The 26,072-nt window shown below is 40.2% G+C and overlaps 2 protein-coding genes across 3 annotated transcripts in view; one reads left to right on the forward strand and one right to left on the reverse strand.

Annotated features, from left to right (window-relative positions):
- Window positions 1-14,665, reverse strand: part of RBKS (ribokinase) — a 69,772-nt gene extending 55,107 nt beyond the window's left edge. Inside the window, exon 1 of the mRNA XM_076334395.1 lies at window positions 14,496-14,665. Within this exon, the coding sequence (XP_076190510.1) occupies window positions 14,496-14,545 (50 nt within the window). The 5' untranslated portion in view covers window positions 14,546-14,665. The remainder of the gene's footprint in view (window positions 1-14,495) is intronic.
- Window positions 14,421-26,072, forward strand: part of BABAM2 (BRISC and BRCA1 A complex member 2) — a 181,664-nt gene continuing 170,012 nt past the window's right edge. Inside the window, exons 1-3 of one of the 2 annotated variants that reach the window (XM_076334393.1) lie at window positions 14,421-14,503; window positions 18,199-18,265; window positions 18,452-18,611. In XM_076334393.1, coding sequence (XP_076190508.1) covers window positions 18,484-18,611 — 128 coding nt within the window. In that variant the 5' untranslated portion in view covers window positions 14,421-14,503; window positions 18,199-18,265; window positions 18,452-18,483. Of the gene's footprint in view, window positions 14,504-16,797; window positions 16,825-18,198; window positions 18,266-18,451; window positions 18,612-26,072 lie in introns of those variants that run through there. The other variant, XM_076334394.1, reaches the window with a different exon arrangement.

Consider the following 26,072-nt stretch of genomic DNA (forward strand, 5'->3'; position numbering starts at 1 on the left):
TGTCTGTTCATTGTTTTCAACACATGAAAGTACTATAAAGATGTATTATTACTGTTAGCTTAAGCTGATGTAAAACAATGCCCTCCCCTCAGCAGCATTTTCCCACCGTTTCTCTTGCATTGCTTTTATTGCTCAGGGAGCTTCCTAATTCAAAATATTTTTGTTCCAAGGGTCACTTCAATTTGGATCAGCAAATTGGTCCAACTTACTGTACAGCAGCCAGGGTGGGCCAGAACTTGCAGGACCGAGAAGGTGAGTGAGGGGAGGAGCAGGAGTGCCTTTGCTGGCAGCAGTACAGCCAGACTGCCCGAAGCCAATGTTGAAACTTTGACTTGATACTACTCTGCATGTTGAAAACGCTGAATGCTATGTAACTAAGGTTTAATTAAGTAGTACAGTATACTTAGCTCATTGGACATACGGAAGAAAAGCATAAAATATCAGTATGGTTCTGAGAAATGACGTGCATGAGAAAGGAAAATAGAAAAGTATATAAATGTTTAAACAGAGAAAAGAAAACAATATTCTCATCAGACAACTCAGAGGGAAAGAGAATTTGTATGTTAGATTAGGTATCACATTATTTAAGATGACTGTCATTTACGTAGTATCAAAAGAAACATTCAGACATTAGTTTTTCTCCTGAAGAAGGGTGAAGATCATCAGGGGTATCAAAATAGTAGCAGAAATACTGCATGTAAAAGTGTCGTAATGAAAAAGAATATAATGTAAAGGCCTAGAATTTAGCTTTGACTCTGTTCTCTTTGAATCACTGAACAAAACTGGCTCTTTCTCCCCTCCTGGGAATTCCCTAGAACGGGGAAAATCCCTGTGAGATTACAGTAGGTGTAACTAGCCACTGTCTAGTACATACAATTTACTGGGCTTTCATGATTCTCAGAACTAAACAAATACAAAGGAGAGAACAGTTCTTGCCTCTAACTAGGAATATTACTACAACATTGTGGTGAAAAAGTCTCAGACCTCTTTTTAATCTGGCTTGACGTTTTGGTTTAGCCTTGGTCTGTTTTGTCTAGCTTAATTCTTAAAGATTTGAACATGTGCTATGGGAAAGTATCCATAACACGGAGACAAAAAGACCACAATTCTTTTAAAAATCTGATGTTCTTGACTCGTTTATGCTTTCTTCCCTTTTAATAATCCACTAAAACATCTTATTGGAAGGTAGAAAACATTCAGGATTTATAGAGACTACCTCAGGAATTTAGTTAACTACAGCTTGGTTTAAATATGGGGCTATCCAGTGCTAGGTTCTTAGTCTCACTTCAGATCTTTACTGACTGAAAAAATTGTTAAGAGACAATTAGAAATCATACAAAATCTTTATTTTTGCTTCCTCCTATGTCCCTGAAAATGGTAAGTTTTTCTTTAAAAAATTTAACTTTTCAGACAATTCAAATAATTGGTTATTGCTTGAATGTTTGATGGTCTGGGTTCTCTCTCTAGCCCACGGTAATGAACAGTGTAGAAACACTACCCGACCTGGTACCAGGCAAAATAATCGATGCTTAAAGAGCAGTCCCTTCGCAGCACAGTGCTGAAGCACAGTGGCAGAGTGAGATGTAAAAGCTTTACCCCATCATCCAGTCAGAGTCTTTTTTAAACCTGTTTGATTTTATACGATATACAGTTTGTCACCACAACACAAACGAGTGAATGATGAATTGGTGCAGAGCGGCAGGGATCTTTTCAATCAGTTTTGCCATCAGAGAAAATATGTATTTTATGAAACACAAATACATATATTTTTTTAAAAGACAAACTGTTTTGTAGCTCTCATTACTGAATGGGTAAACAGCTGAACTGAAACAACTGGCGAAAACCTCTAGCAAGGGAGAAAATTAAATGAATGAATGTGACTACAGGTAGGAGGGCCACAGAGTGATACCTTTTTATATGTGCAATCACAACCTCAATTTAAAAAGACTGAAATTTGTAACATGTAGAATGAGAACAGATGTCCACAGCTCTTCAAGAACTTCAATGAACGTTTCTGTTGACCCTTTGCGCAGAAGCAAATTTTACCCTCCTAGATATTAGAAGATGAAACAAATAAAAAGGCATCCAGATGAATGCCCTGAGGCATTTACGGTAGCGCACTGTACTGCACTTCAGTGAAATGACGATACCACCAAGAGATCAAAATTCCTAAATTATGTTAGGAGTATGAATCCTTCAACACAAAGAAATTATTTATTTGACTAATTGCCAAAAGTAAAAAACTTCCTCATGGAACAACAAACCTGTAACGTTTCCTCATATTGCTAGCAGTTAAATTTTGGGAAAAGGTGGGCACAACATTGATGAATTAATAATCTGTGGAACGTTTTAATTCTGAACTTGAAGTTCTAAAGAGATTAAAAAAACCCAAGCAAATATGAATCTATCTTCAGATATTTAAGTCTCGGCAAACATTCCATCATTCTTACCAAACATCTGTTTTGTATTTAAGAAAGATTGTGGAAATTTTCAAAATTACTACTCTCTAACTTTATTTGCCTCCCACGTTGTTCTTCATTGATGTCTCTCGATTACATTATTTTTGGAATTGCAGTTACATAATTATTTTCAAGGCAATCTGATGGCAATGTTAGAATAGACTGTCTCTGAAACATGCTGTGCTCACCCAGGACTGAAGAAGGCTGCCTACGGTTCCCATGCTGAACAGAACATTTTATCATGATGAAGTACAAGGGCTAAAGCAGAAAAACCAACACAAAACAAAACAACCTTTGCAACCCAAGCAAAGAGTGATCTTTACATGCCCAAGGACAGATTAAGATAAACAAGACATATGTGAACATTAATCTGTTCTCTACCTCTTAAAGAAAGGATTTATCAGACAACAATGAACAAAGTGGAAATAATATGGTTGAGTGGATAGGCCACAGGCTCCTTGTTCTTGTCATCATGATTTTTTATATACTGGTAAATCAACAAAGTAATCCGTGCTTCTACTTTACTATCATACAAAAAATAGGGCACCTACTGACCCCCCTACAAATCTTGTCATCAGTGTTTTCCAGGTAAAAAATAAAAAAGGACCCACCCCACCCCACCCGCATTAAGTATTGGCATTTTCCACACAAGCATATTGTGCTTTATACACTATAATATTAAGAGCAACATCATAGATGTGTTCTCACTACATAGTCATCAAGACAAAGTACAGTGCAGTCCAAATATTAATAATTTTCTTCAGTAAGAGGTTCCTCTAAAAGCTCATACCCAGGACAATAATTTTGACAAGTATGATATGTTTCATCAAGTTTGTAAGTACAGTGCTTCTTACAGAATCCAAATGAGTCACCAGTGAAAAGTATAACCAAAACAATACTTAGTTTACATATACTTACTCAATGTATCATAGATAATGAAGGTAATCAATATATTTAAACTTAATATGAGAATAGAATAGAATAGAATAGAATAGAATAGAATAGAATAGAATAGTTCCATTGGAAGGGACCTACAACCATCATCCAGTCCAACTGCCTGACCACTTCAGGGCTAAATTCGCAGTGCCTTCACTATACAATTTTTTACTTTGAAACTATCTTACCCTTGATTCACTGATCAAAAAAAATTTTATCTCAAGTTCAATCTAATTATAAAGGCATCTATTAAAATCTTGGATTACAATAACATTAAGGCTCGCGGGGCAAAGATGAGAATGTGCAGGGTGCGGGGGGGTGCCTGGGCTTTGCTGGCCAAGGTCAACTCTGCCGTGACAGATCGGAATCTTCTCTAGGTAAGTACCTTTACCTTTTTCACAATTTAGGCTGTCTTGGGAAAGGTAGATCCCTAAATATCAGAAAGATGCAATTCTGTATAACCCCGGCTTGTGATGCCTGCCGATGGACAACTCCCGTGTCTCCATTAATGCCCAGAATTTAATGAGCAACAGGGAATGAAAACTGAAGAAAAATCTGCTCATTTTTGCTGCCTCTATATGGAGTACTATGAGCTCCAGCAAAACCACCAACTGCTTTTTCCCAACAGGTCATTTTTTACTTTGTTCTTTCTGGAGGGAAAAAAAAAGAAAAGGAAAATAAATAAAAGAAAGATTGAAGAATACTAACAGGATATTCCCAATGAATAATACTAACAGGATCAGACAATTAGAAGAAAGAAGGCATATTCACTCTCATTACAGCTGAGAACATGGAAAATGACTGTCTTTCCATGAGTACTGAACTTGATCTGCCTAGCCTTTATTTTCAGCTCTGACCAATAAGTTTTTTTCTTTCTGCTGTTTATACTATGAAGGTTTATGCTTTTTGTATAAACAGGGATCTGAGAGAGGATAGGCAGTAAAGCAAGTGATGGATGGAATAAATTAGCGACAGGGAGTTACAATTCTTTGGAAGTAAAAATTATTTTTTGAAAGATGAGAGACAGGAAAAGAGCAATACAGAAAAGAAGTGCACTGTAAGAATGTGATGGAGAAAGATGACAAGAAGAGGTGAAGGCAAATAAGGGGAAATCACAGATGGTTCAGGGATGACCTGCTATTGATCTAGTACAGGAAAAAAGGAGAAAAAATGGACTAAAGTCAGAAATGGAAAGAAGAAATAATAAAACCCAGAAGAGAGCACACAACTGATATATTCGGGAACATTACCACCTTCTTATTTTATAATTAGTTGTCACAAAGATCAATGTGTTCTATAAAGCAGCACCTACTTAGGCAACATACTAGTGAAAAATAATTTTGTATTTTCTTCAGGCTCAAAGTATATGATACTAGGCTTGAAAGGAACCAGGATGTCAGCATCAAATAACTTACTGCAGCTTGATATAGTGACTAACAACTGGAGCCATATAAAACATGCAAACAAAACCTTACTGGTAAACTCCTATGGAAAGAACAACTCAGACAGCTCCTAGAGGCAACATCATATATATGCCTGCCCAGAGTGTTTTTACACAAATTTGTTACCATCGACTCTGTACGATTTTTATTGCAGCTTTTGATTTGTGCCAGCAGCTCTTTACTGTCAGGAGTACTAAAATTCACCCAGAGACATTTATGTCTAGAAATGCATCTAGGAAAATGGTTATTTCCATTAACGGTACAGCCAGCAAGTAATTCATTTACAAGACTGAACAGAACTATTAATCATATCATTCTGTGGCTCATAAAGGGGGAGAAAATACAATATTCTCAGTGCTGGGTGTTAAAATATAGTGCCTAACAACTGGTTATTGTGACAAATATTTTCAAAGGAGTTCCTTTAGACAATTTCCCCTTTGACTGTAGTGAATCTTGTATGACAAACACCTCCAGACTGAAAAGGCAAGAGATGTTTTATTTTAAATAGTCAAAAAGAATTTCCAATAATAGCAGGGACGATAAGCAAAACAATAAAAAACTGTGGGAGTTATATGGTAAAAGAGGACTCATTGGGGCTAGAAATTATAGATACATTCATAACACAACATGATATTCAATCTGTATCATTGGGATACAGCAGAAGCCCAAGGAATACCCTCAAGTACTGACAACGCCAATGCCCAGTGTATTGCTGGTTTGCATGCTATTTACTTGGAACTGCACAGATGTCTAAGAACCCTACAGAAAGCAAAAGGCAACAGTTGTGCTATCTGTAAAGTGGGATGTTACAACGTGAAGCAATGGCCATATGCTATAGTGCATTGCTGAGACAAAATGTCATCTTTCTGCAGCAGAAATGAACACAAACCACTTACTCCTGATGTTGATATTGGACAACCGGCAAATAAGCTTTTACCCCAACAGCCTCTTCCCTGATCATAATGTTATTGCTTCCTGTCTTTTCATTTTCTTCGAACAGAGGTATCACTCTGGGTTTTCTAGAGACAGATGAAGCCTCAGCAGGAATGCAGAATGATGGGGAAGCTGCACACTCAGGAGGTTGCTGTAGTATCACCTGACTGTATGCTCAGTAAATATGGGACAGGTCTGTTGTGGCATTAGTAATCTCAGTCTCCAAAAACTACCTACAATAATTCTGCCTGTCTGTCTTTTGTTCCATTCCAGCCTGGTTCCGTTTCCATGAACGTCAATAGGAAAAGGAATTTCTTTCTACTGTAGTCACTAACATGGTAATAATTTCAGGAAGAACCTTTTCACATCCTAGACTTTCTGTGAAACTGGACACATGCAAGTCTTGTATGTACTTAGGGCACACCATTTTGAGAGTTTTTAGATCTAATGTTCTGACCCAGATCATTTAAACAGATATTTTATGAGCGTTCAGTTCTGTTATGTGGGAAAATAGACAGGCTGAAATGTGCACAGGTGCAGTGTATTTCTGTAATTAAACTACATTACAAAAAATGGCTACAAATGTTGCCTCGTGTTGCAACACCTAGACCGATGATGTTCTTTCTCTGTAAACTTTTATCTAATCTCTTTTCCCTTTCTCTTCACTCTTGTTTAGAAAAGTCTACCTCCTTGGCTTAAAAATTCTTAAGTATTTGAAGGGATGAACTAAATTATGTTGTGAATCCACCATTTTCATCTTGCAGCATTAGCAACTGTTCTAACACTGGACACTACGTTTTAAATGAATGAATTTTCTTTTGCCATCACAGTGTTGAAACTGGCCTCTGCTGTCACCAACCCATGAGAAAGCATGTACATACTTAGGAAGGTTCAACAAAGAGATTCAGCTACTGATAGCTGGCAAATAGGGCAGCCATTAAGAAGATGAAAAGACTGATAACCACGTTGTTCTACTTTTGTGGGTAGTGTTTAATAGCTTACTGACCTCCAAAGGAGAAAAATGCCAGTCTAATGAGACTAGAAAATTGTGATACTTTAAGTCAAGCATTTAAGTAGCTCTGCATAACAAAATAAGGAGTACCATGGTGTTTCAGACAAGTGTTCTTTGCCAGGTGAGAGAACACAAGATGGAGTAGCTGATTTTCTTCTCCCATTAGGAAAATATACCCCCAAAAACTTATCACCTGCTAGGATCAAAATGTTTTTGCATTCATTTACTCCATTACCCAAGTGAACTCTCTAGAGAATTAAGCAATAGTTTCCCAGCCTCACATGGACTAAACCTAAAAGCTTGGTAAACACTAGTTTTATCTCACAAACCATAATTTTTAATTGCTAACATACATAGGAAAGGCATAATCCTCCACTGATGATATCATAGTCTACTGCCATGGAAATGACTGCAGTATCATAAACACAGGTTTAAGATGACCTCACTTTCGTAGGAAAGAGGGAAATTTCACTGGAACGTGAGTGACATTGGGAATAAACAGACATAGATACTACACAGTGAAAAAACTCTCTTACTAGTCAGTTAAAATATGGAAGATGAAGACAACAGCTAGACATACAGCTGAACTGAAAAGGGGTTCTTCTGTCCAAATGTCGTATTACTGCCTATGAGTCTTTGAACAGAGAGAGCCCTCTGAACTCCTGTCAGGGTTCCCCTCCGTAAGTTCACTACAACAGATAGGAGTGAAATCCCTGCCCTGACAGGCTTACAGTTTAACCACAAGAACATGAACAAAGTATGGCTATAAGAATATAGTGTAGGATCACAGAACAACATCGTAACTGGAATGCTTCCTAGAATGAGTAAGTACTTCAGAAGTGGGAGGAAAAGAACTATACAGTCTCTTGAGGCACACAAAATAACATGAAGTCAGACGCAAATGCAGAAGTACGATCGCAGTGTGGCAAGTGCTAAGTATTTTGGCATCAGCTCAGGAAAATACATATATTTAACCTTCAGCTCTGAGGTACTCTGAGAGGCGTCAAACAACTCAAGGATTGGAAGTTGAAATTTGTGTGTATGCTTTGTGTTGCCGTGAGCTGGGAATGTTGAGTACTGTGCGGGACCCCAAGTTGAGATGAGACAAGAAGCTTGAGCCGAGAACAGGGAGTGGAGAAATGTAGAAGGTGATAATGATCTCACTTAAGTAGAACCTTTCATCTTGAAGGATCTCAGAGCAATTTACAAACTTAAACAGACCAGACACTGCAGCTGGTAGGAACAGAAGCAGACAGCTGGGAACTCACTCATGGGAAGGAGGAGGTAACAGAGGACTTACTGGGTGCCGTATCTTCCAAAATGCTAGTGCTGGGAGAAGATAGCAGGACTAAAACAGAGCTTTTCCTTGAACCTTGCCATGCAGTCATGTGAGAAAACTGCAGAAAGCAAGCAGGCAGCCAGAGCTGGCAGAAAGAGAAGCAGAAAAACAGGGGGCCTCTGGATAGCTGGGGAGCTGTCACTGTTAGGATTGTAGTTTCCCTGCGTTTTATCTCAACCTCAACTCCATAGACTCTCCACACTTTCTGCAGTAAAACCTTATGTCTTTCCTATTAGTTTTGCCCTTTTTAATACCTTCTTCCAATTTCTCTTTACCTTTTTCCTATCTTTTTACAAAGAAAGCTGCCCTTCTTCCCCTCCTCCAACTCCAAAATGTTCTCCAAATGCACAGTAAGACAAATAGTGCTACCTCTTGGTTACTGGGAAGCCAAAGAAATTACTTTAGCTATGGCATTCATGTAGTACAGGCCTGACTGTACTACCACAAGGGCTATTCTTTAGCTCAAAAGCACTACTAAATACATACTATTAAAACTGAACTAGATAAACAAGTCTAAAAAACAAGAGTCATATTAGTTATTGTTGAAAAGGAATTGCTTCTGGAAGGAAAGACTGCCTAATTACAGTACACAGTAGCTTAGGACACAAAATGAAGACACCAAATGAAAGGGCAGGGAGGTTTCAATTAAATAGAATCCAGAAAGCAACACTTTTGTTGCGCTTCAGTTAAAAGACATTGTGTGACCAGTTTCACATTCATATTTCCCAAGACTTTTAAAACTTCCACATTTCCATTTAGAAAGGGGAGAAAAAAAGTTTTCATGGATAAGAGCCAAAGACAAGTGTTGAGCAGGTGTTCTAGCACCACCAGTCCTTCTCAGAGAGGACCCACAGCATCCTCTGTTGCACAAACAACAGTTTCCTTCAGAAAGTGCCAGCTGGGATCAATGGAGCACTGTGTCTTGCTTGGGGTTCATAACCTTGGTTGCAAATGCAGCTCTTGTAATGGGTTAAAAAAAAGTCATTGGTGGCCTTGCCCTAGTTATTTTGTGTTAATTTAAGAAACACCAAACCAGACATTTTCCCTCTTCAATATTTTGTCATTTTCTGTTAGAGGAACTTTGTTGGAAGCTTTTCAGGTCTGGAGTATAACACCAAATAGTTTTAACACGCTAAAACATTAAACAGTGTCTCACCCTAAAATAAGCTGATCACTCAGATTTTGCAGGGGGATGATAATTTAATGACAGTTTACAGCAGTCAAAAGCTTCTTTTGACATGAATGAGCTTGGATCAGGCCCCACATCAGATGAGCAGTGTCTGGGCCACTACAGATATTCAAAAGCTGTATATGAACAGAACACAATTTTCTTACTGAATTCCATTACTGAGGATTTCATCAACTTGATTTTAATCCCGTTTTTTCTTTTTGGGCCCCCAAGATACAGCTTTCTTCCTGCCAGGCAAGAGAAGGCAAAGGGGAATTTCTCTAAACCACATTTAGGTCCTCTAAAATCAGGGCAGAACAACAGAACACTGAGCCTGCGCATCCTGCATTTACTATACACCCAAACTTTGCAAGGTCAGAGAAGAAGAAAAGGGAATAGTACAGGCTCTGAAATCAAGCCCAGATTTTCACTATTACATAAACTAAACAATTCACAGATGACACATTCTCTCATGCCTTGCTGCCTTTCTCTGGATCCAAAAGATTAATTTCCTCAACTGGACTAAGCTTGTATTCCTTCACATTTGTGCTTTCCCATGCTGCTGGCAATGGCAGATTGACTAGAATGAGGAGTGGCTGCTGCAGGGGAAGCATTACAGATAAAAACAAAAACACAAATGAAATGGATTTGAAGGATTCTAGAACACTTTTCTCTGCTGCTAGGAGAAGCTGAAGAGCAGAAAAAAACATTAAAGCAAGAAAAAACATTAAAACTTGGTGACTCTGCATGCATGAGAAATGGTGGAAATGAGAACACATGTGAAAGGCCTGGAACCAAAGCAAAGAAGAAAATGAAGTCATATGTGAGACTTTCTCTGCTTGCTCAAAAGAAATGTAAGAAAATTCCTTTCCATATTCCCACAAAAAAAGCCTGAAATTATTGTCCCAAATATTGCACTTCAAAAAAGAAAGTACAAACATAGCTTTGGATCATGGACATTTCCAATAAGCCAATGAGCCATTTACTTCAGCACTTCAGCTGACAATAACCACCACTAGAGACGTAAGAGGAAGACATAGAATCTCACTAATGGAGATACCTTTGCCATTTTGCACAAGCAGAGATTGTGCTCGGTTAGCAAAGATGCGTCCATCAGGCTACTCTGAGATGTTAATTCCGGGTATGCATTCGTCGCCACTGCCCACTCCAGTCTGGCAACATACTACTTTGTAGCTCAATGTTTTCTCTGTCGTGTCTTTCTTCTCTTGCTGAATGCTTTCAGTCAATCAGTTTACTACTTGTAATAATTATTAATGATGGTTGTTACAAGGGACTGGCAGCAGAACTTTTAGTTCTACTCCCTACAGGGAATGAAGCAACCTGAGGGAAGGAAAGAGGTCCACAGAAAACTAAGACTTCAAATTTTGGACACCCTACCAAACACAGTTTTCCAGTATTTGTACTGCCGTCTCACTCTCTTGAGTTAAAGTGAAAAACTGTTGCTGTTGTGACTATCCAAAGACTGTTTTTCCATCTTACATTGTGTTCTTTGCTTCTGCTGTTTTCAATTGCCATGCCAAAGTTTCTCCTGTTTATTCTAATTGTTTTAGTGTGTCTGACTCTCATTGGTTTATATGTTTAGTCTTGTCCTGATTTAATATGAATTAAAATGCCAATGCTACGACCAGTCTGCAAATATGAGTCAGAACAGAAACTATTTAAATAATACTACGGATGGTACCCGTCTGGTTTGATATCTAGATCATATAGAATAATGCTGTTTTTGTTTACTATTTTTTACTATTGCCTGCTATTGCCAATGAAGTGTTGATTGTGATTGTGACCACAAATATGTTTTGTTCCTGGTCCTATTAAGCCAAAATACTGTGGTTTACTGCATGTATGTACGTGAGGTTGTTTTGATTATACTAAATTCACTTTAGAAAACCCACATTCTGCCACTGCAGCGCTACAGGACAATGAGAAAAGAATTTCCAATGGGAACAGCGTTTTAAAAGAAAACCACTGGGCCCCTTCCCTTTAAAAGAATTTTAAGGCACACTACCCCTTCTTCTGAATTTGATTCTTTCCCAAAATTACATCTGAATACTGTCTTCAACAGAAGGTCCCCATCCTTTTCCTTCTCGGTCATTACGTAAGACATAGCAAATTTCAAATTGTACATTTCTTTTTCACACAGAGGTTATGCTTCTTTAAATAATTAGTTTACTGTATTGAGTAAAAACATTATGTGCTAACTTTTTTTTAGTGGTGAATCTGGCTACCATATGTCCAATGGTAGCTTGAAGCTTATCTTTCTGATTTTCAGTACCTTGCCTCTACAGACCTGGGAATGTTTACCGTTTAATGTCCACCACTCTGAGCTTCTAGCTTTCCAGACAGAGGGCCAAGATTGTATTCCAGACCATCTGGCCAACATGGTATTTTATCAGCTTGAGTTATAACATAGCATTGTCTAGCTCTGGCAGAGTCTCAATCAATATGATTATCTTCTAGGAAAGATAGGCTTTAGTGTTGAGTGCTGAATATGCCTATCAAACACAATGTGTACAAAAATGTGTCTGACCTCCTTTGCATGACTCTCACTCCTAATTTGGTTTATTCAGTCTCCTCCAAATGGGTGATAGACAGGCATTTAACATGATCACTGCTGTCCATGTCTTTTACAAACTGAAACATCAGCATAAATGACAAACTCACAAAAACCTGATGCTCTTTCATCCCTGCTGAAATGAACCCTAGCTTTAAACCTACAATACACAGCCCCCTCTAAATCCCAGATATAAAGACAGTCAAGAGATACCCTCCTGGCATCAATCCTAATCCTAACCTGGCAGTTTTTACCATATTTAATAAAGCTTGCTTATCGTTCCCTATTTCATAGCTTTGCTCTCCACCTAGGTGCATCCCAGCCTACAGTTTAGTACTTCCCAGTAATTTTACCAGGATTTTTGTAACACAGGATACATTTAAACTACATCTACATGGGTACTACATGGAGATTTCAGTCAGATTAAACTCTTGCCAGCTAAATTTAAACCCACTCTTTTTCTTATTTTATTAAGTGCCTGAGGTCCTGTGCTAGTAACAGAAAGAATGAAGCTGTCCCTTCTTTTTCCGTTGAAGCAAATTAGCTTATCACTAATAAAAAGCCCTTCACTGCTCCTTAAAGTAGAGGCTAATAATGGTGAGTCAGATACATTCTTGTGATAGCATTTGTACAACTTAAGAAATCCGCTCAGCTGAATGAAAAGTGAAATGGTTTTTCTTCAACCACTTAACTCAGTGTAACAGCATCTATGGCTACAACCCATGGTTTAATCTCTGGTTACAATATGGCCAGTTAATATGGCTTCAAATAAATGACTGTATTTCTATCATATCAAACTTGCAGCCAAAAAAATGGGAGTTTTCTTGTTTGTTTGTTTGTTTAAGTGTCAAGAAAAAGTCCAAAGCTGCAGCTGTCAGCAGTGCTTAAACTGGTAGAAAATTTTTTGATGATGAACCCCACATTTTAGAGAGACAGGAAAAGGAACGTCTTGAGGTTAGAGCACCATGTTTTATATTTCAATATAACGTCACAAGCATCTGATAGCTCATTCACACATAACAGCAAGATCAGTTCTACAAGATCTTACTCTGACTTACAAGACAACTATTCTTCTTGGAAAGCTGCCAGTGTGTTCTGCAGATTACATAAAGCATTAAATCTTTCTGACACAGGCTCTATGATTATTTAAGGGTTTTCACCGTTTCTGCAACACATGTCTATGCCTAAACTGTACTTACTCCTCAGCATATTCTTCTAATCATGTGTTCTACACTTTCTTGACCCACAGGCTTTGATATAATTGTCTGCTGATTCAGAGTGAGGAGTTGTGTTTTTTACTGCAGAATTCCCAGGACAAGCTGATGCAGTCCAGATACATATACTTTTAAATCCTATTTTAACCAAGTCTGCATATATAGTTTAAAAACAGATGTGTTTAAAATAGTGCAAATCAAAGACTGATTTGCAAGTTTACTGGGGCTGACAAGGTCAGCCAGTTTAGGTTAGTATTTGCATCGTTGCCAACTCTTGCAATTTTGCTTGAATTCTTCCGATATTTAGTATTCACTATAAAACCCAGGCTGCTGGACCCAAGAGCTTTCATGAACTTCTGTACTTTAATTTTTAAAAGAAGTTTCCAAACCTTACCTATGTTCAAAAAAAAAAAAAAGACAATGAGACCCAAATACCTAATTCTAAAAGCAAGATGTCCAGAAAAAGAATAAAAAAGAATTGAGACATTCCTTTAAAAAAGGATTTCATAATTTAAAAAACAGCTTTGGGGTGCAGAGGTGCTAAATTTTTGAGGGTTTTCTACTTCCACTTCTCGATTTGTTTGCATATGAATAGCTTGGGAGGCCATCTCTCTCTCTCTCTCTGTCTCTCCCCCCCCCCTTCCAAAGTGTCACATAAAATGTTGTCTGCAACTAATCAACTTATAATCTACTTTTTCATGCAGCTAACTTCAGTTTCTTTGCAATATTAAGCTTTCTTTCTCGCTTTTCTAGTGGACACAGTGCTTTGAACTGAAAACGTGTTACAGTTGACCATCTTTATTTACCTTCATAAAATCGTTTCAAACTCCTCTGCTGATAAAGAGTATCGGAGTTCACGATTTCCCATGCGGGTTACAATGAAATGCTGCTTTTCTGGCACGGCTAACGCCGAGCCACCTAGTACAGCTGAAAACACAAACCCAAGTCTCTCTTCTCCCTAAAGTTACAGACAGCTGATCAAAGCTCCAGCAGGCAACACGTTCAAACCTCTCCCCGTTCCCACAGTCTTCTTTCAAAGCAGTATTTGCAGGGCTGACATCACCCGGGCCCAGCCGCGCCCACCGGCGGCTCTGCTCCTTCCCCCTGCCCCTGCCGCTGCCAACTCCTCGCCTCGGTTCCCTCTGCCCAGGGCCGAGAGCTCCGCGCCGCCGCACCTGGCGCCCACCCCGCTCCTCCTGTCCCGGCCTGGAGAGAGGCGTGACACCCGCTTTCCTTGGCCCAGGGCAAGAGGGGTGGGGTGCTCCCCGGCCCAGCCTGCCCCTGGGAGGCGCAGGCAGCCTCTGCTCTGCCCCGGGCACCGTGGCGCCCTGCGCTCCCCTGACCTCGGGGCTCCTCCGTCCGGTGAGGGCAGGAAACCGGAGCCGCGCCGCGGCCTGCGGGAGCCCTCCTGGGTACTAACCTGACCAGGTCGGTCATACAGGATCCCACAACCACCACCTCGGCGGCCATGGCGCCAGGGACGGGGCAGCCCCAGGTCCCGCAGCCCGGCCAAGGCGCTGCCCGGTCCTTGGACCCTGGACCCGGCCTTCGCGCCAGGCCCCGCCGCCGCCGCGGCGGCTTCGCCTGTTGCCACGGGCGACGGGCGGGGGAGGTGGCGGTGGCGGCGGAGGCGGCCGGCCCGCAGGGGCCTTCGGCCGGGAGGGGTGCCCCTGGCGAACGCCTGCTGGCAAGGCCGCCCCCTCCTCTCCCCTTCCCTCCTCCCCCTCTCTCCCGCCCCGCTCCGGCCGCGACGACATCGCAGTCCCACGCCTGCACGGCGAGACAGTCCGCTCAGGCACTGCGGCGGCCGCCAATCTAGGGGCCGGTGAAGACCCCTCCGGCCCGGGGAGCGGCGGCGGCGGCGGGGGGTGGAGGCGCGCACGCCGCGCGGCGGGGCGGGAGCGGGGGCGCGCACGCCGGGCGCGGGTGGACGGGACGGGCGCGTGGCCGCGGCCGTTGCTAAGCGGCGTGTTCCGGCCGCCGTAGGTATGGCGGGGCCTCGGACGGGCCGGGGAGGGGTGGGCGGGAGCAGCGCCCCCGTCGGCCCCGGGAGAGCGGCGCGGCGGGCGGGCGGGCGGACTGGCTGGCTGGCTGGCTGGCTGGCTGGCTTCTGCCCCGGTCCCCGCCCCCTCCGCCAGCCCCGGGGCTCTTGGGGCGAGGGGGGACCTGGCGCCGGAGGCTGTAGGCCCGGCTCGGGAGGAGCTGGCCAGGAGGCGGCGCGGAGGCCGGTGCGGCCCAGGGCGACGAGTGGCCTAAGCACCGCCCGGCGGTCGCCCGGCCCGCTCCCGGGCGCCGCCGCCGTGGCGGGGCGGGGCCGCACGCAGCGCCTCGGGTGGCGGGCCCGCCGCCTTCGCACGGGGCGGCCCCGGCTTGTCGCGCCGGCACATGGCCTAGGGAGCCTCGCTGAGGCGGGGGGCGGTGAGCCGGCAGCCGGGGCCCGGCTGGGGAGGGAGCGGGGCTTGGCAGGGGTCAGTCCGGTGTGCGTTCTCCCGTGCCAGGGCTGAGGGAACGTGGGGGTTACCTGGGGCTCCGGAGAACCACGTTGCCGATCGCATTCCGGGCTGGCAGGCGGGGATGTCTTCGGGCACGGTGGCAGGGGCTGGTCGTGGGTCCCCTCTTTTCCCCCCACCCAGACACCTGTTACTGCTACCCTCAAAGTGAAAACCACAAAACCAGATTGCCGACAGCCAAGCCGAGAGGGTTAGACGGGAAAGGTTCCCTCGCACTTCAAGGCCTCCATCACAATACTCACCTTTGCCTTCTTGCAGCTTCACTTAAGGCCCTTAATGTTATTACCGGTGGTGGAGGAACAGAGTATCTCGCATCCGGACACGCTGGTGCCCGAAGCAGTGCCTGGGATTTTATGGTTACTGTGAAGCATATGTTACATTTGCCTGAAGTCATAATGATAGGCTGCTGAATCTAAAAGGATTCAACTTTTCGTTTATTTACTTCTTTTAAACGTTTTGGGAGGGAAACAGTCTAGTGAATTTTGTTTTTGTTAATTCCCTTGAGTTTGTTTGTGTTCTGTTTCCAGTACTGTGGGAAAATTAAGCTGGGGAAAAAATATGTATATGACAACTGAAACTTAGGAAGATGGTACTAACTGTGTTACAGTTTGTAAAGACCTTTGTTTACAAAATAAATCAGTGAGTTTAATTGATAGTGACCCTTTAAGTATTGTGTATCTGGCTTGTTATGTAGAAGGTGCTGTGGATCTTAAAGAAATGATGCAATAAAACCAGGAAAAATGCCTAACAGTCATTTATATCTTGTTTTGACAATATCTGCATATTTTATTAACAAAAAGATAAGGAATCTCATCCTGCAGTTCATTTTGGAAGGTGCGTCTGTTCAACTTTGATCACCACATGGTATCTCATGTCTCACAATTCTACCCTCATAACACAGTCCCCTTAAAATGTGGCGCTATCAGAACCAATTCTGAGATCTTTGGGTATACCTTTAAGATTCCTAGAAGGATAGCTTGTTGTTCAGCATGTTTTTCATAGTTTAAGAAGTTCTTACCTTCATCAGTCCAGCTGCCCCTCTGCTTGAAATTACTCTCCCTACGGCAGAGCTGGCAGACTGAAATGTGTGCCCTGTTTTAGCCACTCTTGTGCAAAGTATCGTTTTAGTTTAAATTCATTTTTATTAGCTGTTCAATCTAAGCCATTGGACTTTGTGTTGAAATAGGTCAAGTATGGGCTTGTGTTCTCTTCTCTCAGTTCCTCTGGGGAAGAATAAAGGTGAGTAGGCAGTAATTTTTGGTAGAAAAGTAACAAACAGGAGGTAGCATCTTAAATTGCTGTAGGTGTTTGCTAAGCAAACGTAAATTGTTGCCCATTTTCAGTTACCGCAAATCCTATATGTAAAGAGAACATGTTGTATGTTAGGACATGGATATTTAGTCTTCAGCTGCTTTGCTGCCGTAAAATGTAAGAACCAGTGTATTAAAGATAATTACTGTTTTTAGGAAGTCTTACTTTATTAGTCTTTTTGTTTGCCTTAAAGTGCCTGGCCTTTGCTTTATTCAGATACGTTCCGAATAGCTAGGATAAATACTTTCTTGAACATTGCTTCATGCTATTTCAGTGTGAATGACTTTCATGAGAACAAAATGTGTAACTTTAATGTTGCTACCAGTTACAGGGGATTATCAGTTTGTAGAATATCCATTAGTTATCAACTAATGCTTGTAAATTGTTAGAAACAACACAAAATTGCAACTATTGTCTTGAGTTGTACACTCTGTATAGAACGCTTATTGATACAGCAGTCCATATGCAGCATTTTGTAAGGAGGTAAATACAGTATGTGTTGGTGTTTTTCAATTAAATGTTATGTTTTTAAAAATCTTCCAATGGTCAGAGTTTAAGTATGAGCTCTTCTGCCCTGCTTGTCAGTGGCATGTTTATGTACCTTGAGTCATTAATGGCTTTGTTTTCTAAAACTGTGAAGTTCAGTTAATTTTCAGATGGAACTCTCTGCCTAAGAATATGATCAAATATGTTAAGTTAGCATTTTAATAGGTTACTCACCCTTCTTTTCTCCCACTTCTCCTACCAGTCTGTTGTTGTCCACATTCTCTAGCCTTTTTCTGGTGCAATGAGTTAAAATGTGTGCATGCTCAGTTTCTGCATTTCCGCTAAAAAGCAGCAGGTTCTTAATGTGCGCTAAATTAGTGGCCTAACTGATTTAGCATAAGGTCACGCAATTGCTAGCACTTCTGAAAAAGCTGTGCTTAAAGTGTGCGTACATCAGCTTCCTGATCTGTTTTGTGAATGGAGATGCCTTTCACAGAGTGTGGTGATACTGCTGAAGGAAAAGCAGTGTTAGCCTTTAAAAGGCATCGTGAAATGCTGTAAATAGCTACCTAATGAAGTAGTGTAAAAGTAACACTGGTTATGGTTACACTAGTGGTATTAGAAATTACAAATGAGAATACGGAGAGAGATCAAACCCTTGGTCCCATTGCAATCAGTAATGTAAGTCTCATTGATTTCAGTGGAAGCAGAACAAATGTGGCTTGTCAATTATAGACTCCTAATGGAAATGCTCACAAGAAGGGCTAGGCTGTGAAGTGTCAGAATGGCCCTCAATTTTGTTTCTCTTTCTTGTAGGGAAAGGAGCCTAGGACATGTTTTTATGTTGACATTGAATAAACGGGCTTTACTGAATGTTGCAGAGGTAGGAGAAAAAAGATTACCGGTGTTTGTTTTTTTCTTTATAAACCTGTGCACACTTCAGTTACTCTACATTCCTGATTGTTTGCGTGCTTAGCTTTTTTCCTTTGATGTTCGCAGCGTGCATGTGAATTTACGTCAAATAAGTAGGATGTTTTTTGATCCCCCCCCCCTTGCCATCCCTGTGCAGCTCAAGACAAAAGGAAAGAGGAACATACTAAAATGTCACCTGAAGTTGCCTTGAACAGAATTTCTCCAGCGCTCTCACCCTTCATTTCCAGTGTGGTCAGAAATGGAAAAGTAGGACTGGATGCTACTAATTGTTTACGGATTACAGACTTGAAATCTGGGTAAGTGAGTTCCTTATCCAAAAAGAATACCCAACCCCTCACAGTTAAGATACCTTTTCAGGACTGAATTTTACTAGGTTCGTGTGTATTTAAGCATTTCCAATATATCTGGAGCTGACATACTAGCTAGATTATTTTTTGTCTTGCTACCATTTTGTAGTTCGGGAGACTTAATTTGTCATATTGTTGGCAATAATAATCTTGTTAAAAGACTTTCATCGCTGCCACTTGATAGTGCTGTTTTTCAGCAGTGAGATAGTTATAAACACTTTTTCCTGTTGTTTATCACTTGCTTACTGGATCTTTTCTGTAAATTAAAAACTTGAAGATAAATTTGTGTGATCTTACCTGTAGTCATGAATATGCTAAATAAGAAAAAAATTAACTTTTCCTTTATCTGACTTCCTTCAAGATCAGTACATCAAATGGCTGTAGGGCCAAGTGTTTGGAATAGGCCAAGCTGCTGCTTTTATTTTTAATTCCACAAGGGTTCATGATGGTTTTCAGATAGTAATAAAGTTTGGGATCCACATGTGCAAAGGGACTCTGGTGTGTAACCTCTGTGAATTATACATGGCGGGAAGTGAAATGCTAAAAGTAGAGTTTACTTTAGGCATTGTGCAGAGAGGGGAAACTCCCAAGGTAGCTGATAAAAGAGTACTTAAGGTGAGACATGAGAAATTGCTTTATTTGTTTTGGATTTGGGCATCTGACGGCATCCCCGATTCAGGTATTCATTTGATACTGGAGTTCAGAGCCTGAAATTACTTTAGCTTAAGGTGTCTAAATCATCACTTTTGTACACACTACTCCTTTGTGTATGATTTTGAATGATAGCATAAGCCAATAGATCTTGAGAACCACCACAAATCACTGTTGTTTAAAATTTAGTTCTGCTGAAAACTTTGTTTAATATGCTTCTGTAGACTGCTTTATTATGGTTTCTTGGAGAGTTTGGGAGGTGCTTTTCTGGTAGTTACAATGCCTTTTCAGGAAGGAGGTGTGAATTCTAGGGTTAGTTTGAAAGGAACCATTCCCTCCCTGTAAGGTGCTGTGACAGAGTACAGATTTACTTGGAGGTCTAAGAAGCTGTAACTTTGTTATTAGTGTTGTCTGGCTTGGCATTTAGGCTTGCAAGTTATGTGAGACAGGCTGAGCAGTTATGCATCTGCTGCTATCATTTCACGCTAGACCTTGGTTTCTCTTGAACTAGCCTTCTAGGAAGGCTGAGATGGGAGCTATCTTACATTTCTCCTATTGAATCTGAGAGAAGGGAATACAAAAAAAGGTAGAGAGGAAACGCAGCTGTAGTCTGGTGGTGAAGGCATCAGCTTGTCGGGAGGTAGATAAGGGTTTTGCTCTCTGCCCACTGAATGCTTATGCTGCCTGCCTTTAAAATAATAAATTAAAATAATACAAAGTGGTGTTTTCTAGCTGACTCTTTTCAGACGTATTTTTAATAAGTGTCTAAAGTTTTTGGCCAGTGATCTTACCGAGAAGATCTTGAATTTGCTTTGATAAATCCTGAATGTTTTCCAAGAGTTATTCTTTAAAAAACTAAAAACTGCCCCCAACTGTGCTTGTAACCCAAACCCAGTGATTCAAATTGTATAGTAACTGTGTTGAACATGGAGTCTACAACACAAGTACAGCCCCCGGCAGAGGTTGTCCCATATCTTGTTTAAAGGCGTAGGCTCAGCCATATGCAGGTGCTAGCAATATTTATTTTTTTCTTGTTCTGGAACATAGAAATGAACCTCATTCTTTATGTTGAGGCTTTTTTATGGCTTGAGGTTATTAGGAGCTGGAGTTGGGATAATCAAGATTCTGCATTTAGTTGAGAATTATTTTATAAGTGGGTTTTTTTTTGCACAAATAAGTTTCTTAAAAGCATTATTCTAAACAGGTTTTATTAGCAAGTGCTTGAAATTTCTTTGAAATGTAAATTTCATGCATGTGGGTTTTTAGGAAAGATTTTTGTTGTTTGTTACAAATAAATCATTGTTAGCTTATTTATAATAGAAAATTTTGAATTTAGGCATCAGTGTGGAAATACAAAGTTCCTTGTGATTTAGTGCTTTATGACATTGCTGAACAGGTAAACTGTAAAATTACTTAATGTAAGATGGGTGCATCACAGAATTACAGAGAAGTCCCTTACATAACTCAAGGTCTAGTTCAGCGGTCTTTAACCTTTGATACAGGAGCCTCTGGGACCCCACAGAGTTTTTTTCAGAGGCCCATGTCAGTTGTTTAATAACAAAATCCCCAACCACCGTATTGTCAGTAGATTTAAATTTGTTGCTGGATGCTAAAGGAAAACGTTGTAGAGCTCTAAGAGTCCAAAAATGGATTGAAAACCATTGGTCTACTCTCCTCCCCTATCCTCACATCACAAGATTATTCAAACCCCTGTATACTTTCACTTTTGTTAAGCTTTTTTTAAAGAGAGAAATGACAATGCAGAGGAAATAGCAGGCAGAGGCAAATATAGGTGATATCCTGTCGTGGTTTAACCCCAGCTGGCAAGTAAGCACCACACAGCCGCTCGCTCACTCCCCCCCGGCGGGATGGGGGAGGGAATTGGAAGAGTAAAAGTGAGAAAACTCATGGGTTGAGATAAAGACAGTTTCATAGGGAAAGCAAAAGCCGCGTGCACAAGCAAAGCAAAACAAGGAATTCATTCACCACTTCCCATCGGCAGGCGGGTGTGCAGCCATCTATCTCCAGGAAAGCAGGGCTCCATCATGTGTAACAGTTACTTGGGAAGGCAAACGTCATCACTCCAAATGTCCCCCCCCCTTCCTTCTTCTTCCCCCAGCTTTATATGCTGAGCATGACGTCATATGGTATGGAATATCCCTCTGGTCAGTTGGGGTCAGCTGTCCTGGCTGTGTCCCCTCCCAACTTCTCGTGCACCCCCAGCCTACTCGCTGGTGGGGTGGGGTGAGAAGCAGAAAAGGCCTTGACTCTGTGTAAGCACTGCTCAGCAGTAACGAAAACATCCCTGTGTTATCAACACTGTTTCCAGCACAAATCCAAAACACAGCCCCATGCTAGCTACTGTGAAGAAAACTAACTCTACCCCAGCCAAAACCAGCACATATCCGCATGAAGAAACAGAATTATAAGGACATAGAGGTTGGACATAAACTGGAGGAAAATGAGGACAACAGTTGTTAGAGTAATAGGGATGAGGTTCAGGACATTAATTGCAAAACTCCCTTCAGTTTCAATGGGGCTGCATCACGCTTTAAACTTAAAAAGTGGAACAGGAAGGTGAGGAAGAGGTACTAGATTAAATGTTTGAAGTTAAATAAAAAGCAGTTCTTGATCTCAGATGAATATGACCATTTGTAAGTACTATCAGTTCAGAAACTTTGCTTTCGAGTAGTGATTGTACATTTATTGACACATGAAAGGGGCTGTAAACACATCTCTTCCATAGCCTAGCTTGAGTTTATTACAGAACATGCAAATATTTTCTGCTTTAACAGGTGTGTTGTGTGGAAGATTTTTAAGAATAAAATAAACACAATTTTACTATAACCTTTAAGATGTTCAAATACTTAAGGTAATCATCTCAATAGCTATTAACTTGGAAAACAGAAGCATCTGGAAGCTTCTGGGTCAAGGGGAGGAGCTGCATGGCTGCTGCACTGTTATGTACCACGCTGTTACTCTGATAGAAAATTGGGTGTTACTGTACTTAATCCACTTCCCTGATGAACCAGTGCTTTACAGTGTACAAACTGAAGATCCATCCATTCTCGTTTCTCTTTTAGAAACTGGAGCTGTGGTTAACAGGGAATAATGGTAACATACTGAATACATTAATATCTCTAAGGCCTTGCCCATTCAGAGCCTTGGTTTTGACATTCTCAGCTCAAAAGTGGAAGGAATTTCCCTTTTATTTCACCAGTGCAAGATCAAGTTCTAGGTTGATAGCCTATCATGTTAGTTAATTTTAATTTGTAAATGGCAAGCATATTAAGCCTTTAATTATTTGAAAAGTCAATCCATATGTCAGATGGTTTTAGTAAGGAACTTATTTTGCCCTTGTTCTAACTTACTGCTAAGATTGACTACTTAGTTTTGTTGTGTTTTATAAACTGTATTAAAGAGCTGATGTTAGATTAAAAGTATGATGTATGCTGATATGTTAATTTGCTTTGCTTGCAAGTGTGGGAGGGAAATATGTTATAGTAAGGAAACCCTATTGTTTTGCAGTCTTTGAGTATGTAAATGTTTTATAATAATATGTTACAGTTCCATAATGTCTGTGTGTTTCACAAGCTTATTAGATGGTACCAGTCTCATCAGACACACACATACATTTACATCTATGAGTAGGACCTTCAGGATCAAGCCCTATATATAGGAATTACATGGCCACTGCTGATGGGGAGTGAGTAAAGAAATGTGAGTACCCCTGAACTGAGCTCAGCAATATGGCATGACAGGAAAGGAGGAAACTCTTCAACAGGAATAGTAGTAAGTTAGGTGGCCAAGTCTGCAGAGCTATTACCTTCTTTCTTGTAAAAAGGGCTCCACAGTGAACAAAAATAGAACCCGAGTGTTAGGTCACATCTGAAATATAGCACCTTTAGCAGCACTGATTCTGGTGATAAGAAAACCCTGGCAAGCATCTCTGTTGCATTAATAAAAGACATTCTTTGAGATGACAGCGTTCATCAAAGCATTTTAACTCTTGCATAGGATATTACCTGGTTCTAGACCCAAAGAAAATACTGCTGCCAATTGAGTCAATGCCATATATTGTATCATTCAGTTAATCTCCAGTGGTGTCTCTTTGAAATAATGACCCATCTTAATTAGATATTAAAATCTACTCATAACCAACTGAATTGTAGCTAAGGCATTTTTCTTAGCATTTATACATACAGTCATGGGAAAGATGCTGAATAGGGAAAAGTGATTATTAGGTAGATTTAGAAATAGAGGACATTTTCCTATGTGAAGGGTGTTTAATTATTGTATAATGTAGAATCCAATTATTTAAGAGGCTGCTGCTTTTCCTATGGTGTGTTACAATAGTGAAAAACATATCTGTAGTGGTCATTGCCTTTGAGAACTTTTTTTTTCCCTACAGCTGTTCATCAGGGCCCATGCTTGAGCTTCAAATTATGCTGTAAGCCTATTCTTACTCAACAAACTTTATTTTGTTTTTTAAATTACTTTGACATGTTACACCAGGCAGAATTTCAAAATTAATACAGTGATTTAAAGCTGCATGTATTAAGATTCTATTTTTTTTTAGATATCCACTCATAGCAAAATTTTAAATTTCATACTTGTTTGGTTATATTATTCCATATTTATGAGGAGATTAATTGTGGAATTTTTATGTAACTGGTTTGTAGTAAACCATGTTGGTATTTTGTTCTTTGCACCTGTCTGATTCGCTGTTGATTTCTGCCTATTTGCTCGATACTGAACTATGTTTACAATTAGTTATGTTCCTGAAGGAAACCTATATAAAGAGTGGTCAAAAGAATGTAGTACTACCTGGAGTAGACTTTAACATACAAATTTACTATCAGGCTGTAATAAGATATTTATAACTTTATTGCCCTGCTTCCTAGTGAGTAGTGATGATTTACTTTTTTGTGTTATCAAGTAGACTGCAATATGCTTTGGTATTTCCTTTTCTTTTGTGCGTTTCCCTTTTTAAAGTAAATATGCATTTTACATGAGTATTCCGTGAAATAATGTTTTTTATCAGTGAAATACTATTACAATACTGTAGTGGTTATTTAAAGCTTTTGCTTGATCTTTTGCTTTTGATTAATTTAAATTGAAAGATTCTACTTCAGTTACTTGAGGAAAGTTCACGTTCCATCATCCATATTGATATCTATAGGTAGGTTTTTTAACATGCATTTTGTTTATTTCTGAATAAATAAATGAGTCTGACTCTTCTGAACACAATTACTGTGAAAAGCTGTTTTAAAAAATAACTATGTTCTGAGTAAAATATATACTTGAAAGGGTGTGGCAGTTTCTAGGAGAGGTATGTTCTTATGAGTCCTTTACTGCTATATTAGATAAGTCATAAACTATTACTTTTGCACAGAGTAGGTCATTTCATTCCAGTTTCTGATAACAAATATATTTTTTCACTACAAAGAATCTTATTACTAGCAGCTTGTTGTCACTCAAGCAAAATTTAACAGGCTGAAGCTCTGATGGGACAATGCGAGAGAGTTGTCGCTGTGGAGCAGCACTTGGAACTTCAAACAGCAATTTTTCTGTCCTGGTCCAAAAAGACTGACTGTCTCCAAGATTGTGCTCTCCTGCATTTGTTTCTGAATGTTGAAAAAACAAAGGCAAAATGTCTGTCTGATAGAGATCTAAGTGTAGTGCATTTGGTAATGGTTTTGTAAATATTCTCCACAAAGTTTGGCATTTTTTTACACCAATTTTAAACAAGGTGCTTGAAGTTGTTCAGGAAAAAAGTGTGTGTTTGTCAGTTTGAAGTGCTATGAGTAAAGAAAGGATTTTAAAAAGTGAAGCTAGTATTAGATAATTGTGGTAACTTGGGCTCTAGTTTGAAAGACTACATACGTTTTCCTAAGGTTTGTTCAATTTAAATACAGCACAATATGTCTTTGCTGTATTTTTAGACTGGGACAGTGAGTGACTTCCTCTTGTCTGACCTTGAAAAAACTGAATGTAGTGTCTACCAGTTTTATGCTTTAATAAAAATGAGAAGAAACTATTTGGTACAGGTGCCAACTGTTTCTTTTCTAATTTGTTTAAAGAGAGCTTCACATGATGTGGTGCTAATGTATGTGCCAAATACAGTTGGAAAGATATACCTTAGCAAGGTATTTAAATGTATGTTTTGGCCATCTGTACCTTGGTAACTCATTGAACAGTTTTTGAAAGCTAGGGCTTACGTTAATATATTGTAGGTCTCTGTCCAGGACTTTCTGCTATTGTAACAGATGTCTGTCTTATTTCTTTGCATTGTGCATCACTGCAGGAGAAAAAAATTCCTAAGACTTTATTTTTTGTTGTAAAGATAGCTAAAAATCTAATAATTGGGTACCTGGTCCAATTTCTCCCCCTTTTCCAGACACTTGCATCACACAGATGCAGCATTTGTTTAATGCAAGCTGGACAGATCTCTAGAGCATACCATGGATCTTAGGTGCATATTACATTTCACCAGAAGCTGAGAACAACTGGCTTTTAATTTTTTATTCCTCTGCTGAGTAGAGAATAATATATGCCTGGATAGCTGGTCGGTAAATTCTTCCAGCCTTACATAGGCAATTATACTTCATGTATGCCTGACTCTCATACGCATATACACATACCTGGCGTAACATTAAATAGCTAATGTGCACTTGTAATGAAGCTGAAGCAAAAAGTTACGAATTTTTATTTTAGCCTGTTTGTTGCAGTCATTGTCTGATGAGTTTAGGGGCTTTA

Source organism: Aptenodytes patagonicus, chromosome 3, assembly GCF_965638725.1.
Source record: "Aptenodytes patagonicus chromosome 3, bAptPat1.pri.cur, whole genome shotgun sequence".
Classification (NCBI taxonomy): domain Eukaryota; kingdom Metazoa; phylum Chordata; class Aves; order Sphenisciformes; family Spheniscidae; genus Aptenodytes; species Aptenodytes patagonicus.